Source organism: Sycon ciliatum, chromosome 9, assembly GCF_964019385.1.
Source record: "Sycon ciliatum chromosome 9, ocSycCili1.1, whole genome shotgun sequence".
In the NCBI taxonomy this organism is placed as follows: domain Eukaryota; kingdom Metazoa; phylum Porifera; class Calcarea; order Leucosolenida; family Sycettidae; genus Sycon; species Sycon ciliatum.
The window spans coordinates 19,234,381-19,251,052 of record NC_088651.1 but is presented as its reverse complement, the minus strand read 5'-3'; the positions used below and the strand labels follow the sequence as shown (position 1 = coordinate 19,251,052).

The 16,672-nt window shown below is 46.7% G+C and overlaps 1 protein-coding gene across 1 annotated transcript; it reads left to right on the top strand.

Annotated features, from left to right (window-relative positions):
- The first annotated feature begins 286 nt into the window (after positions 1–286).
- LOC135825300 (uncharacterized) lies at positions 287–13,806 on the top strand. Its single transcript, XM_065338039.1, has 9 exons — positions 287–1,111; positions 2,807–2,985; positions 4,282–4,482; positions 6,044–6,313; positions 6,804–6,908; positions 7,653–7,917; positions 9,461–9,615; positions 10,959–11,102; positions 12,670–13,806. The coding sequence occupies exons 1-9, from the start codon at positions 544–546 to the stop codon at positions 12,784–12,786; spliced, it is 2,004 nt and encodes a 667-aa protein (XP_065194111.1). The 5' UTR covers positions 287–543; the 3' UTR covers positions 12,787–13,806.
- Positions 13,807–16,672: the final 2,866 nt, after the last annotated feature.

The window sequence follows — 16,672 nt, the reverse complement described above, 5'->3', positions numbered from 1 at the left end:
ATCTTATGCATGCAATCATACTCGTACTCTACTGTCTACAAAAAATGTCCCGAGCCGACGTGCATGCTACGCGTATTCGATATTCGTGATGCAGCGTGCATGACACGAACAAACATTTTTCAGGACAAACTATAAAAATACTCGTCGTAGATCTATGAATAGTATGGTGCTTGATAGAGACTGCATGCGAGCTTATGCATGGTAGATCTACTTACACTTACAGTATGCTACTTGGCGCATGGCGCTGTTTGTGTATTTCCCTGAAAATGTTTATTGTTCATCTGGTTGAAATTATTTTTGTTCCTAAGCTAAGCTGGTCAAGGAAGTATTCTATCTACTTGTAGTTAGCATCCAGTTTGTAGTTGCAATAGTTCGCTTTTGGTGTCCAACATGGCCTTTTGGTTGAAATGCCCTTGATCGATTGAATTGAACGAAACAGTGACTCCTCTCTCCTTACGACGTAAATGTCCAAAGAATAGGTTGCGTTTATTTGAGTAAGATCACGCGTAGGAGGAATATTTGCAGGCGAGTGGACGTGCAGGTATGGCTGAGGCAAGTGAAGATGGAAAGAGAGTTCCCCGAGATCCAAACTTCATAGGTGAAGACGAAGAGGAGATCGATCAAAGCACGGGCAAGCCACGCTACCGCACCAAACCCGTGCCCGCTGTGGGCGTGCAGCCAGATTTCGATACCTTCGGACCCAAGGCACGTGTTCGCGTGGAGCTGGATGAAGCCGACCCGGACGAGGCAGACCTGCCGCCTGCACGGGATAACTTCTTCGAGCCGTGCAGCAATCCATCGACGGACGAGGATGATGGCGAGCAAGAACAGCCGGAGACCAAGTCAAAGCGTGCTGGCAAGGGCGGCAAAAAAGGCAGTAAATCCAAATCTGCCCTGACGAAGACAATCAAGGAGAAAATCCCAGTGTACGTGAACCCAGACGGCACGGCAATGCTGAGTGAAGACTCGGCGCTGAACATCGGCAATCTGAGCGTAGCGCCAATCATTCAGTCGTTCAATGAGCTGCAAGCTCAGACCAAGGACAATGAGGATAAGCCAGTGTTACGACACGACATCAGAATTCCCAACCGGCTGGCAGTCAAGAGCATGAGTGAGTATACACAACTATATTTGTAGGTACAGTACAACCTGTAACTAAAGATCACCATGACTAGCGATCAGCCTGGTACTTCCGACCACTGCGCTAGGCACGGACGGTCTCACATTCACATAATTATTAGACATGGTTAGCATTTTACCGTTCACGCTATTTTCGACGGTCGGCGTGTACAGCGGTGTAGAGGACGAGTCTACTGTTTTTTGTGTGTTTTCGAGACACGGTTAGCAGTTTGGCTTCTGAGTCCTCACTCCTAACGCAACGATAGACGTGTGAGGTAACCCTAGTTGGAATCTTACCGTTTCTATCTCCCGCTAAACTGAGCTTTCTATCATCGAAACGGTACCAAACCGACGGTATTTTGGGTGTTGGGTACGAGCACCATTGGATCTAACGCGTGAACTGTAAAATGCCACGTCTACACACACAAAAAAACGGTACAGGCCGACCGTCGAAAATAGCGTGAACAGTAAAATGCTAACCATGTCTATTATGGCTGTGCGGTGCAAACCTCTCACTAAGGACCACCTGCCACTAAAGACCGCTTTCTGTGGCCCCAAGAGGTGGTTGTTAGTCACAGGTTTTTACTGTATTGCAGTCTGGCCCTCCATATTTCTCTCTTTCTCTCTCTCTCTCGGCCAACACCCCACTCGACTAGCAGGCCGCCGCCATACTGGGGAGAAATGCATCATGAATTGTGTGAAAGACGTACCGTTTTTTCGGCGTATAAGCCGCACTGGAGTACCGTAAACCGCCCAATGTTCGCGTCACTAAATTTTCGCAATTTCTTAGAACCAGCGAGTCTGCGATGGCAAAAGTTTGCGAAGCACCGGCCCCACCAACATACACCCCTGTTGAAGCTTGATTTCACGCTGCTTAATATTCACGTTACGATCTTCTCGCGAAAATAGCGAACACCAATACATCGCGAATATTAGGCATTTTACAGTATAAGCCCCCCCCCCATTTTTTTGCCACAAAATACAACCTATCCAATTTATCACCGTTAATTTGATCATCAGAGTATGAGCCGCACCCTCCCTCCCCCTTTTTGGGGGGGGGGGGAAGGGAATTTTGAGTGTTCGAATTGCGGCTCATACTCCCCACCTAGGAACCACAAGTTACGCTATAATGTCCACTAACACTATCCATCCGAGTCCATTCCTAAACACTTTTCGGCCGCATTAAATATTTCATCCTGCACTGCTGCTGTCTGGGTACACTGTCACGCTTAACGTTGCGAAAGAAAATTTCAGCCACGAGAAATTTGCGGCCCAAAACGGCGAGGCCGAAATAGCTGAAAAATATGTATGTGCCGGATATACAATCCATGCGCCGGTTACTTGTTGACTTACAGTCTGCAATGTACTGTAAAAGCCATATATATAACGAAGTGCTAATTCTAACGAGTTAACGAGGAGAAATCTGTCGTTAAAATAGAAATCGTTATACAGAAATCGATACATAATACTGTCCTATTGGGCGTTGAGAATGAGTGAGAATAGTTACCTTTGGTACACGTAAACCAGTCAATTTTGGGAAATCGTTATATATGCGCCTCGTCAGAATAATGGCTTTTACAGTACTCGATTTGGTAATAATTAAAACTGCCATAGTCTGGTACAGAGCCCTCCTGCAGTTATGCCAGTGTGTGTGACTGACTACCTGTTGTCATGTCGCCCTGTGCAGAGATACTTGGCATCGTGGACATGGTGCGCGACATCCACCCCGATCTGAAAGAGAAGAAGTTTGATCTCGCCCACCAGGCCTTCCACCTGGCATGTGGCACACCGAAGGAAGTGCGCTGGTGCCTGAACGGCCTCATCGAGGAGGCAGCCTACAGGGAAGGCTGGACGGTGGAGCAGACGGTGCGTATCCAGTAAAACAAGCGTGTATCTTAGATCTACCTACCTTGCCTTGTGTGTTTGAAGCATGAGTGCGCAGGTTATTTTGTTCGTAGCAGTACATCTTAGTGTTGCTAATGACTCGCAGACTCCACTGCAGACGTGTACACATTCGAGTATCTCAACTCATGCACTCCGAATACGGTCTCTTTGCTGCATACATTATTCGTCATTTAGACCGTACTTTTTGTGTTAGATTTCAGGTACCCTACTGTGTAACTTAGTGTCATGTATGTTGTCGTGGACGTTGAACCCACACAGGACAGGATGTGTGGGCCATGGCACACCTCCTGGCAAAACTAACCTAAGTCACTTCACTCTTGGTTCGTGCCCCCCCCCCCCCATTCATTTCACCTACCCTGCTCCCGTACTAGCTTTGCAACTCGTAGTTTGAATTGGCATGGGGACAATGTTGTGAATACAGCCAGGGACAGTACCAAGGTCCTAACGTAGGCTATGATGACGTATGCTATCATTCCGAGACCTCCGGTTGGAAGAGCCTCGCCAACCACATCGCCCCCTACTCCCCTTTGTCTTGTTGTCCAGTGTCACTTCCATTGTATTCGTTCCCTGAATATCAGTAGGGCTGTGTTTCCTAGTCATAAATAAATAAAACTGAACCGACCTGGCCTGCATGGGTGTATAATTATAGTCTTGAGTGCTCCGCTGGTACTGTTCATAACTCTCTTTTCCATCTTGACAGTGTTCACTAGTATACTTTCATGCTTTATTATCAGGTGAACTACAGGCAAAATCAAAGGAGCATGGACAATGCATTTCAAAAGTACAGCAGGCATGATAAGGCATGAAAGTATACAAGTGAAAACTTTCAAAATGTTCAAGAGCCTGAAGTGTGTCCTACTTGTGAGTATCATTGCATTCTTGCCTCCAAGGAAATTGACTCTCTCTTCTTGAGCTGGAGAATTCCTTGTTGAAATATCTCGTACTATTTATTCAAACCAGTGAATATTATTTATTTATTTAAATATTTAACTCTCTCTCTCTCTCTCTCTAATAGTATGTGCATGCATTGCTGATGTGGTGAGGAATCCCAGAGATGATGGCAATACCCAGCCTTGACAGAAAGTACAAAAGAAAAAACAGGAAAACCAAGCTCAGCCAATGAGTGACGGAATCGGGCATTACATTGTATGGATAAAAACATGTGTGACTGCTGCAAGACAACGCAACCCACTACAAACATTCATTTCACCGAGCCAAACTGCCGTGTATCCTTTCTGCACTTCTTCTCTTTTCCAGGCGGAGCATGTAGCTGACAGGTATGTCACGCCGAAGCAGTTCTTCAATATCATCAAGCCTGAAGATTACGACTTCTATGAGGTCGACTACGAACGGTTAGAGGTGGTCGCGCTGACCGAAAGTGGCGAGGCCATCTTCTGCCACAACTTCACGGATGTGTATCGGTCATACCTCAACCGGGCGCACCACGACGATATTCAGGTGGGTACGACGTGCTGTGGCTACAGGAGGTACATGTATTATGTCTGTGTGTGGGAGGGGGGGGGGGTACGTGTGTGCGTGCGTGTGTGGGAGGGGGATCGAGGGGCTTTGCAGGTTTACATTTGGAAGTCCTGGCAATGTTGCCAAGTAGGGTCAGAAGTGCTCAGTCCCATCGGCCGAATCCGTAAACGGATGCAGAGAAATGCCAGCATATTGTACTAAGCTGAAAGCCTGGATCAGTGACAATGGCATCACCGTTGTTGTACATGCGGACATCCAGCAGTATCTGCTTTCGCTTCCACGGCGTCAAGGAATAGGCATATCCTAAAATGCCGAATATAGACTTTGGGTCAGATTTCATGTAGCACGACATACTGCTCAAATGATATGCATGCCTGTTTCTGCCTCCATGTGTCTAGGGAAGATGCGTACAGCTGCAGTGTCCTTGTAAAGGACCATAGTAGTTTTTGTAGTGAAATCAAAGCAGACTCAGCGGATGACGTTAAAGCGGAAGTATACCCTAAAATCAAATTTTCACCAGTTGTAGTCTTCTGGGTGCTGAGTCGAATGGTCTTGGTCCGAGAAAGCTGCGACGCTCCCTTCCTACTTGAATCCCAATCGAACTCGCGCACTTCCACCGAAACTGGGTGACTGCGCCCTACTAGATGGGGATTTGTATGCAAAATGTCACTAAAAGCGCCATTTCGTTCTTATAAAAGCACGGATGACCGCGATTGGCCCATATGTTGTAGTCTTTTGGACGCTGAGTCGACTGGTTTTGGTCCGAAAAGCCTGCGATGCAGCGTTCCTCCTTTATTCCCAATCGAACATGGTTGAACAAACGGTCACGTGCTCCTGGGTGCCCAAATCACCTGGTCACCGTGCCAGCAGGTGACAACTTTCACACCAAGGTTCAACTCGAGTTCAACTCGAGTGACAGGACTGCACCCAAAAAAGGTCAAACAGGCTAGTAAGTTGTACCCTGCAGGCACGGTGACCAGCTGACTGGTGTACGCAGGAGCACGTGACCGCTTGTTCAACCATATTCGATTGGGAATAAAGGAGGAACGCTGCATCGCAGCCTTTTCGAACCAAAACCAGTCGACTCAGCGTCCAAAAGACTACAACATATGGGCCAATCGCGGTCATCCGTGCTTTTATAAGAACGAAATGGCGCTTTTAGTGACATTTTGCATACAAATCCCCATCTAGTAGGGCGCAGTCACCCAGTTTCGGTGGAAGTGCGCGAGTTCGATTGGGATTCAAGTAGGAAGGGAGCGTCTCAGCTTCCTCGGACCAAGACCATTCGACTCAGCACCCCGAAGACTACAACTGGTGAAAATTTGATTTTAGGGTATACTTCCCCTTTAAAGCTGGTTGTAGCTCCGAGTTTCACCCCACTAGTCAATCATCAGACAACACACGCACACACAACTGATAGTAGGAAATCTGTGAACGTAGAAGCAACAACGAACTCGTCCATTTAAAAATGTTCAAACACTCCACCACTCCACATTGCGCTCTTGAAATCTGTGTGTGTGTGTTTTGGTACATTTTGCAGCATCTTCTTGACCGACACAAGCGCCTACTGGAGGACCGGCACTGCGTCAACGACGTTTACACTCGCATCTGCCGTACAGGCAACATCCTGGCACGCGTCAACACACGGCTGCGGTACAAAACACTGGGCGACTCCACCATGTTCCCCCTCATTCTGCAGGACATTGACAGCCTGCCGGAGATGCAGATGTCACTGGTGTGCGAAAAGAATGCCGACTATGTGCATGTCAACACACCCATGCCGGACTTCCTGGCTGGGCATGGCGACAAGGTACGATTTGCAACCGGCTTTGGCTTTTCTCATGGGCCAACTGTCTCTCGCTTGCTCTCTCTCTGTCTCTCGCTTGCTCTCTCTCTGTCTCTCTCTCTTTCTCTCTCTCTCTCTCTCTCTCTCACTCACTCTCTCTCTCTCTCTGTTTTTTGCTCCCACTGGCAAATCTCTCATCTCCATGTTCCACCACTCTGCACAATGAAACTTTATGTGATATTTATTAGTTCGTAACATGCATGCACATGCATGCTATAATTAAGAGCATGCGAGTGGACCAGATGCGCCGCACACTGATTTGCGTACATCATGTAGCCTCTCTCTTAAAGAAATTATCCCTTTCTCTCTATTCCGTCATTCCTCGCTTTCCTGGGTGTGTGGGGGGGGGGGGGCTATGGGCATACGCTCATCAAAATAAGATGTATCTTTGTGCCTGGCTAACTCTCAAAACAAACCTGGAAATTGTTCTGATTATTCCACCTTGTGTGCCTAGATCTGGGATATTGCATTTGAGAATTTGCGTCGCCTGTACGTTCAGAAGACGTGGATCAAGCGGAGATGTATACCGCGCGGTGACAACAAAGTTGCAAAGGACGGGGTGAGTTCCACACTGTATTTGTGGCTGTATTAATTACGGGATAAAACATAGTAAAAAAGTAGATAACTGTGTCCGTTCGCGAAGGGAACTCACGACGGCCGCTAACACGCGGTAAACTCTAGCAGCTGATGCAGCGCCCAACGATGGGAGTGAGGGGATAAGTCGCACAACCTCTGGCACAAGAGCCGGAAAAACTCTATTAGCTGCATCCATGTATCCCCTGTGCCTGTCCACAAATTCCCAGTTGACTGTGGGTAGCAAGACATTGTATTGATTACAACACGTCACCCGCAGCCAAGTCAATAATTCCCTTTCTTAGCCCATTGTGCAAAACTCAAGCTCGACACAAATCTATTTCATTCCTTCGTGCTGACCGCTTCAATACGCTTCCGGAATCCCTTCGCACTAATCATATCCCCAATTCATTTCGCCCAGAACATAACAAATTCATTCATCTTGGGCACCCTGTAAGAAGACCTTAGGGTCTGTTGGGGCACGTATATGGTTGCCAGTAGTGCATTTACGAAATTTAGGGGGTTCCGCCCCTGGAACAGGAGCTGTTGTAGACACAGTTGAACTGACAAGGCAAACTCTTGCTCAGTACTTAAATTGTTCGGGATGTGGGTGCATTGATCCACACTGAAACATGTTTGGAGTTACGTCGAATCAGAGTTCCACTAAAGAAGCCTTCGACAACTGTATACAAGACTATTTCTCCTTCGTGTGTTTGCCCCATCACTACAGGTATGGCTTCACTTCCTGGAAGGCTACGACTGTGAATGCCTGGCGTTCCTGGCCAGTACCATGTTCATGCCGGAACGCATGAAGGAGGTGTCGCGCATCAAGGTCAAGGGTGACGTGATCATGGGAATAGTGCGCGACGATGTCACCATGCTGTGCGGCTCCGAGGAGCTCTGGTCCATCGCGTACATGGCTCACGTCGGTGTGGACTCACTGGGGCATGAGGCTTACGTTGGCGTGACGCTGAGACTGCACAAGCAAAAAGACGGTGAGTACATTGAAAGAGAGTGTTATACTCGAAACAGATTTTCTCAAGGAATTCAGTACTCAACGGATGTGTTGCTTTGGTGGTGGTGTACTGCGGCAACGTGTCGTGCCGAGGTCAGCTGGAGAGCGTAGCTGCAGTGTGCTGGTTGATGAAAGTACATTCTTATCTCTCTTACCTGGACCTCGGAGTGACCTGCACTTCAGTCTACCGGGCACACTGTGGGAGTTCTTATTGGAAAATTTACCAATCTTTTGCCATTTTTTGTTGAAATAGTGAAGTTGTTTGCCAAATATCTGGCCCTTCCCCGTTGAAAAGTATGTGAAAAGAGCTACAGACGTTTCCAAGTTATGAGCAGTGCCCGGTTCCGTACTGCACGGCTACTAATGAGTGTGTAGGGAGTCACTGTGGATCCTGTCTAAAGAGACCGCTTATCAACGGACTTGCTGAATGTGATCTCCCTCTTCAGGGTCATTAGACTGGCAACAGTTGTATTTCTAGTGATCCTTTAGGACTCGTGATCGCGTTCATAGATTTCATGTACTGCTATTACGGAGGATTAGCAAGACGAAATTCGCGTTTGCGAACATTTTTCAGTTCGCGAACTGGATTGCGAACTTTCGCATTTTTCGTTCGGAAAAGTAGTCGGAACACGAATCGCGGATTCGTGTCAGGGCAGTCATAAATTTACCACTCTGTTCTGTCTGTACACAATGTACATGCATGTGCGAATTCTGTTTGCTAATCCTTCTCATAACCCGAATTCCGTCACTGAGTTCGACTTTCTTTGGAGAGCGAACACGAACGCGAATTTCGTCTTGCTAATCCTCCGTATTGTCAGGAGTGGTCTTGTATCATTGACATTCTAGCGAGAGTGCGAGCACTTGTGTATGTGTGTGCGGCTGTTCGTTTGCGTGCATATATGAGTGTCAAGAGTCTTGATGTGTTTTATTTACGTATTGGTCGCTATCTTTGCCACAAGAAAAAACCTGTGGGTGTACATCCGGTACATTCTTGCAACTGGCATACATGTACATAGTATGGATGTGGGTGTACAGTCAACTTCGCTTATAACGACACTCGGCGGGGCATCAAAAAAGTGTCGTTATACTCGAAGTCTCACTATATGTATTACAGTTGGATGGGACTTTGCTCTGGGCATGGAAATTATGTCGTTATTCGCGAATTGTCGTTATATCCGCAGTCGTTATTAGCGAAGTTGACTGTAGTCGCGTGTGAATATGCGCGAGTCAGGGTGGGTGCCAGTGGCGGTCCGCAAAGCCGTTGCACCACTGACTACTCTGCATGCTTGGGCGCGGCGCGCGCTACTTTAGACGTGAGGTCGGACCTCTCTGGTCAGAAGTGTAGATGCTAGAGAGCTGGCTTAACTCTCCTTCCTGTGTTTGGTCTGCTGACATGGCGTCGCTCCATTCCTCCTCTCTTGCAATTTTGTGATTCAATCTCTCTATAATAGTATTCTCTCCTGGGGTTTTTTTCTCTACCTCTATCTCTGTCTCTCTTTCTCTCCAACTCTATGCTGCTGTAGGAACTTTGGGATGGATTCTCTACAAGCCGAGAACAGCCCGCGAGGCGGTCATGCCGCAGAATCGCGTAGAAGTGGACCTGTTCGTGGGACAGATGCAGCAGAAGATCCACCCGACCGGCTGTGCCAACTGTCACCGCTTGGTCAACAAGTTGATGGTGAGCTTGCACATGCTGTGAAGGAAATCTGTACTTCTCTCTGTGGATGCATGACGTGCATGATTCTGCACTGGCGGCCGGTGTGGATCGGTCAGCTGCAACATTGTATATGCATAAGTGGATTGTGAGGTTGACCATGCTGTGAAGGAAGTCTGTACTTCTCTCTGCACATGAATGATGTTCATGATGCTACACTGGAGGTATCGGTGTGGGAGGGTAACTGGAACGGTTGCAAAATCATGCAAAAGTTGATCGTGAGGTTGCCCGGACCGTGAGGGAACTCCGCATTGGTTTCCAGTGCGGATACGTTAACTGGAACAATTTCCATGCACGTTGGCTGGCTGTCACCTTCATTTCGCATGCATTTCGTCATAGGCCGTCGTTTGACGAGCCATGAAATGTTGAATAAATACAACTATGAAGACTCCACATGCAGTTATATCTTTAGAGCGGTTTCCATCTGGCACATGACCATACGGTGCCGCCATGTCTTCACTCATTCCCTGTATCTATAGGTCACATGATGTAGGCCATGTTTGTTCCACTGTCCACGTGCCATGCTCACTTTATTCACAAATTTAGGGGCCGTCCGTAAATATCGAACTTTTTTCACCAAACGAATTGTTTTAGTTTAGACCCAACCCCTCCCTCCCTCCCCTCAGAACGTAAAAAATGTTGACATACATGCATACACAACGGCCATGTACATGAATGTTTTCTGAAACGAAATTGGTCAACCCCCTCCCATCCCATAACCGTTTTGTAAAAAAAGTTCGATATTTATGGACGACCCCTTAGTCACATGACGTCCTGCAAAACCGGGAATTTTCGGTGGTGTAATATTTTCGGAGTTTCGCAAACCAACGGCTTGGTACTGCGAAAATTTCGGTAAAGCAGTTTTCCAGATCCAAGAATGCATTTTGCACACTGTGTGGCATGGCATTGTTGGTCGCGTTGTCTTTTTTTTCAGGTAAACATTATGTCCACCGGAGTTGCAGAAAATACATCTCCACCTAAATTTTACAGTAGATGTGAACACCACTCTGTTGGGCCGGGAAAATGGCGGTCAACACTCGCTGAAAATCTTGTACTCTATCTAGCTGCACACAGTTCTGTAAAATCTCGCAAGCTCCTCTGTTCTTATCATCATCAACAATAAGTAGGTGCCTAGTCGGTGGGTGGCGATATCTTGCTTGGCAGGTCTCTGCATTAGTGCACCCTCATGGCGCATGATTGTCCATGCTATGAAGGGGATCTGCATTTTTTGTCCGAAAGCACCCACGATACGGCATTGGTTTCAGGATCCTCTTCAATCATTCGCTGTGTGCGTTGATTCTTTGCAGGTATGTTCTCGCTGCCATGACAACTTCTATTGCTGTCGCGACTGTCAAAAGGCAAACTGGAAAGAGCACAAGCCGTTCTGTGTGAAGCGAGAGCAATCCAAGGGAGCCATCACTGCTGCTGAGAAGCAGACCAAGACACACAAGGTGAGTTGGCCGAAAAAGTGTATGGTGTGTGTGTGTGTGCGTGAATGTGTGTGTGTGTATGTGTGTGTGTGTGTGTGTGTATGCGTGCATGTGTGTGTGTGTATGTGTGCGTGTGTGTATGCGTGCATGTGTGTGTGTATGTGTGTGCGTGTGTGTATGCATGTTCCTGTGTATGTGTATGCGTGTGTGTGCGCGTGTGTATGTGTGTTTGTGTGAGTGTGTGTGTGTGTGTGTGTTTTTTTTTTGTTTTTTTTTTACTATTGAACACTCACTGCGTGATGAACTAAAATGAGGAGAAGAACTCGACACAATGGTACATATCCAGCAGGACGGAGTGGGTGGGACCTGTGAAGCTCAGCCGACCAAGGGTCTCGGCATCACAGCTGCACATGTGCACCAAAGGAAACAAAATGGGAAGTGGAAGGGCGGGGAGGGGAGCAGGAGAGCAAGAACTCTAAGGGTAGGAAAGAGAGGAGGAGGGGGGGGGGTAGGAAACCAGGAAACTTGTTATTCCAAGATATGAGTGCAAAAAAGTACGCAAACAAGTACGCAAACAAGTACAAATATAGCAGTATCAAGATCATGATGCTGAGGCGAAAGTAGAGGCTGATTGCCGTGCAGATTTGACGAAAGATTAGAGTTAGAATGGAGGAGAGTTAGAGAGAGATAAAGACAGATGGATTGGGAGTTTGATGAGAAGGGAGTGCTCCGAGAACATGAACAGGGTCGTACTGGCAGTAGCCTAGGGGGCGATGTCCGTGGCCAATGACCAACCCGACCGTTTCAGGTAGCGGTAGGTCTGAACCTTGAACTTTGTGTGCACGCACGTCTATGTTTGTAGGTGTGTGCATGTGTGTACGTGTGTGTAGGTTGGTGTGTGTGTGTGTGTGCGTGTGTGTGTGTGTGTGTGTGTGTGTGTGTGTGTGTGTGTGTTCAAGCTAGTTTGGTTGGTGAGCCGGTGGCCACTAGACCCAGCCACTTGAAGGTGTATTGTTCAAACTAACATCTTTGGTGTTGTCAGGGTGCGCTTCACTTTCCCTTTGACGCGTAGTTACAGTACACACAAGGCCGGTCTAGGCAGCTCGAGGTAGAGTGTTCAATGCACAAATAAAAAGTTAACTCTGTTGCGTGTGTAGTTTCAGTATACATACCTGTCGACCACTAGGCATTATGCACGGTGTACAGATGCACGAAATCCCGTAGAATCTTGTAGAATCCCGTAGACCCGGCTGGGTGTTGAATGTGCAGGACCCTATTCTGTTTACTGCTATTTCCACTATGAAATGGGCCCTGAGGGTATTTCACACGAAATCTTTTTTTCCGGCAGGGATCTAGCTAGTCGTTAGTTCAATCCCAAAGTGAAGAAGCTGGAAAAGCGATTGTTTGCCAGGAATTATGTGGCTAAATGGGTCAACCGCGCATGTATAGCACACAATGAACACCCAACCGGGTATGTACACACCTACGACCCTAGTACAGAACTTCGTACATCTGTACAACGTGCATAAGGACCATCGGCTACTTTTGTCCTGTGCGTGTTTTTGTTCTCTGGTTGCAATCCTTGCAGGCTCCTAAGCCTGGCAGGGGTAAATCCATTCAAGAGAACAGCGAGGAGTACGAGGAGCATCTCAAGGACAACCTGCCCAAGAAGTACCACAAGTATGTTAAATCTCTCCTGGATTGACCTTTCACCTTCACTGATCCAGGGGCCTGGTACAATCGTTATCCATCGTACACACTGAAGTGTCGCTGGAGCCGAGACCTCAGGTCGGCGGAGATGCTCCAGTTTCACCACCACAGTTGCGTCTGCAGCCATCTCTATCGTGCAGTACTCTGTTCTCGAGGTTCGTGGTTTCTCGTAAAAAAAAGAAAGAAGAAAAAACAGGTGATATTGAAGAGGTCGTCTTGCTATAGATGCCAGACAAGCGTAAAAGAGCAGGAATTCCTGCTGACGCTTGTGTGGATGTACACGCACTGAGGCCTTGCTAGACTTGATGGAGTGCACATCGATTGTCAGCTCAGCACCGTAGAGCGCTGCATCGCCGGCATCAGTCCTGCTCGTGCACGCTACTGTATTTGATTCCATCAGCGGCTTTGTTCAAAAATGAAACGTTCCTGCGTAAATCTGATATTGTTGTTTTTTTTGTCAATACTGGCTATAAACTTTAAATTCCTAACCTGTAAATAAACTGAGGCCAATCGACAATATCCTGACAATTCTCTTTACTAATCCGTCAGTTGACTTCACTTCTTCACAATGTATACACCACCGCAGGCAACCAATCACTTGTCCCTGCTGTCTTTATCCGTACACGGCTTGAGGGATGATATTCGTAATGCTATCATTGATAATTATAGTTTTTTTTCCTCTATTTTCCCGAATATGGCAGCAGCAGCACACCTATTACTTGTAATTTTTAGAAAGGTCCCGAGCACTGAGTGCATTTCGAACAGTCTGGCTGAGATCAGTTTCTCTGTCATAGCTATAATATTCTTGTTGGTTCGCTTATCTTCCCACACATGTACATGATTGTACATGCCTCTGACGTTATGAAGTTGTCAACACAGATAGCAATAGTTTGAAGGATAGTTGTAGTACTTTGCTACTAAGAAGCACTGGATATTTCGTTAAGTATGAGTTTTTGTTCTGTTTTAGAATTTCCATCTGATTTTGATAGTCGAGCGTCAGCCTTCAGCTAGCAGACTATCCCGCTGTCGCTCCACAAGGACTGCGGAAACTGCAGTTTTGTGTGCATGTGTGTGTTTTTCTGTCTCTCTGTTGGTATGTGCATGTGCATGTGTGTGTGTGTGTGTGTGGGTGTGTGTCTGCCTGCATGTCTATCTGTATGTGCAGACGTGCGTGTGTGTGTGTGTGTGTGTGTGTGTGTGAAAAAGAAAAAAATGAAAAAGACCAAAAAAAGGGATTCACTGGCCAGAAAATGTCACTCCAAATAGCTGTATGGTGTAGACCAGGCTGAATGGTGACGGTCAATTCTTCAGCCTTGCAAGCTGTTGAATGGTGTAATCCCAGCACAAGTTGCTATGGCTTCTGCCGTAGCATTGCTATCATCGCCTCCGGCGATGGGCGTCAAAGGTCAAAGGTCAAAGGTGTGTGTGTGTGTGTGCGTGCGTGCGTGTTCCTATTCACATGGCTTTGCAGGTTGTGTGGATTAGACAGTCATCTGGTGCTAGTCTTGATCTGTCTCATTCAGACCTTGTCCGCTATCGTTGCCGTGAGAGACGATCTGTGGGTGCGCATCCAGTGCATGTGCAGATTTGTGTGCTTCTCTTGCAACGGGCGTACATGTATACATGGTACAGCTGTACATGGTGGTGTGGGGGTGGGTGTGTGCGTACAATCTGTGGGTGCACATCCGGTGCATTTGCGGATTTGCGTGCTTCTCTTGCGACGGGTGTATACATTGTGGTGCGTGTGTGTGTGTGTGTGTGTGTGGTGTGCTAGCTAATTCGGTAGCTACTAGTATGTATTATAATTATTGTTAGATTGACATCATGGAACAAGGTGGATTATCTAATACTAGTTTTGAACTACAGTGCTGGCAACTGAAATCCATCCCCCTGACTCGCTCAGGAGGTCGGATTTCAGTTGCCAGCACTGTAGTATTGGGTTATAATTACAATACTATTATAATAATAGTACATGTATGTACACGTATTAGTAGTAGCTAGTAGTACATGTACATGTAGCCTTTGTAGGTAGGGAACAGATTGTACCAACAACACTAAAAAATACATTGTACACGACTGGGTGTCATAATTATTTTAGGGCTGTTGGCACGCACTGTTCACACCAGGGAGTGTATTTTACTACTCCCTGCTTCACACACTTCAGCATGTGGTCGAAGTTAGCTGTAGAAATACCCACCCTCTTTTACCAGTCTTGAGGTAGGCAGTTGGTAGAAGAGGCGTGCCATGTTCCTATTTTCTGGCCTTTCACCTCCAAGACACTGGTATTTGTTACCTCCTTGTACCAACAGCCCAAACCTACCTCCGGGGAGGTGCTTTTCACACGTTATCTACACCATGATACGTGTCTACCGTACCTGCAGCCGAAATTCCAACAATGCCAGGTAACGAATTCATGCTTGTTCACACCTTTAATACCGAAATTATAGAAATAGATCTACTACATGTATACAGTATACCACAGAACATTTACATGTACATGTATGTACTGTACGCGTAATTGTACCAGAATAATATTATGTTTGGAAAGCAACAGTTCGGATGGCGAGGTGCCAATATACACTGGGACAAGAATGGTCGCTGAGAAGTTACTTGTTGGTCCTCCGAGTTTAAACTTTGGAATATCGTCGGCCAACAAACTAACTTGTCTCATTTTATTCCCAGTGTATAAACATCTACATATACAATGTATGCACGTTGTAAATTCGTGCAGCACGACACGAATGTTATCTCTATAGACTAGTAGAGTAAGTGGATGATAAAAGAAGGTAAGCAACAGCATTCCGACATGAATGTGGTCGGCTATAGAGCGCAACGGTGATGAAGTCAATGCGTTACTGTAGTCTGTATGTTACAGTAATACGACAGTAAAACCTGTCAAGGCGACCACTCGGATAAGGCGACCACCTGTCCCAGAAGACCACTGTAACCAGGACCAAGGGCAAGGAATGCTATTTCCAGTCAAACGACACTGGATGAGGAGACCACCTGGTCACTACGACCACAGTCATTTTGAAGGTCCCTTGTGCGATCGTGTTAGACAGGTTTCACTATAATGTCTTTATATTTTTTGCTCACGAAAATCTGCTGGATTAGGGAGGGTGCTGGATTAACAAATCTGATTTACTGCTGCAATGTGCATGAAGAGGACATTTTAGCTACTGAAAATTGTGCTGGTTTATCGAGGGTGCTGGATTATAAAGTGCCGGATTAGAGAGGGACGACTGTAATAGCAAACAAATACCAAACCCGGACATGTTCTACTACTAGTACTACTAGTACATGTACTTGTGATCAGTTACCCTTGTTACTAGTACTGTAGTGACTCGATGGGCATGACACTTTGACAGTGTACGTACATGTACATCACTGTACTGTGTACATGTACATGTACATGTACAATATGTACCCGTCGCCATGTACATGTAACATCTTCTTGACTTGTTGCGACCTCATTTTCCTTGCGCCACTGAAATGTTGTCCCTCAGACCACTCCGGATACTGTACCAGTATTATAAAGTTGAATACAATGTATTGTATTCTCAACAGGGCATGCCCATTGCCATGATTGGTAATGGGCATGTGCAACCAAGAGTATTAGTATTCAACCCCCTCCCCAGCTTATACTATTGGTACATGTAGGTCTACAACTAAACCAAGACTGCGGCAAGAGTATCTCCCAAGACAGGCAAGAGTGCTAGTGTGCAACTCCTGATACCTTTTCTATGGGGTCCTCCGACGGCGAAAACTCACATCACATGGTGGTGTAGTGTCCCAGACTCCCGTTTGTACATGTACGTTTCCAGCCCGTCATAATCACTGCAGATTTTCGGATTGCGCGCCTGCTACATTGTAAGTGCTAA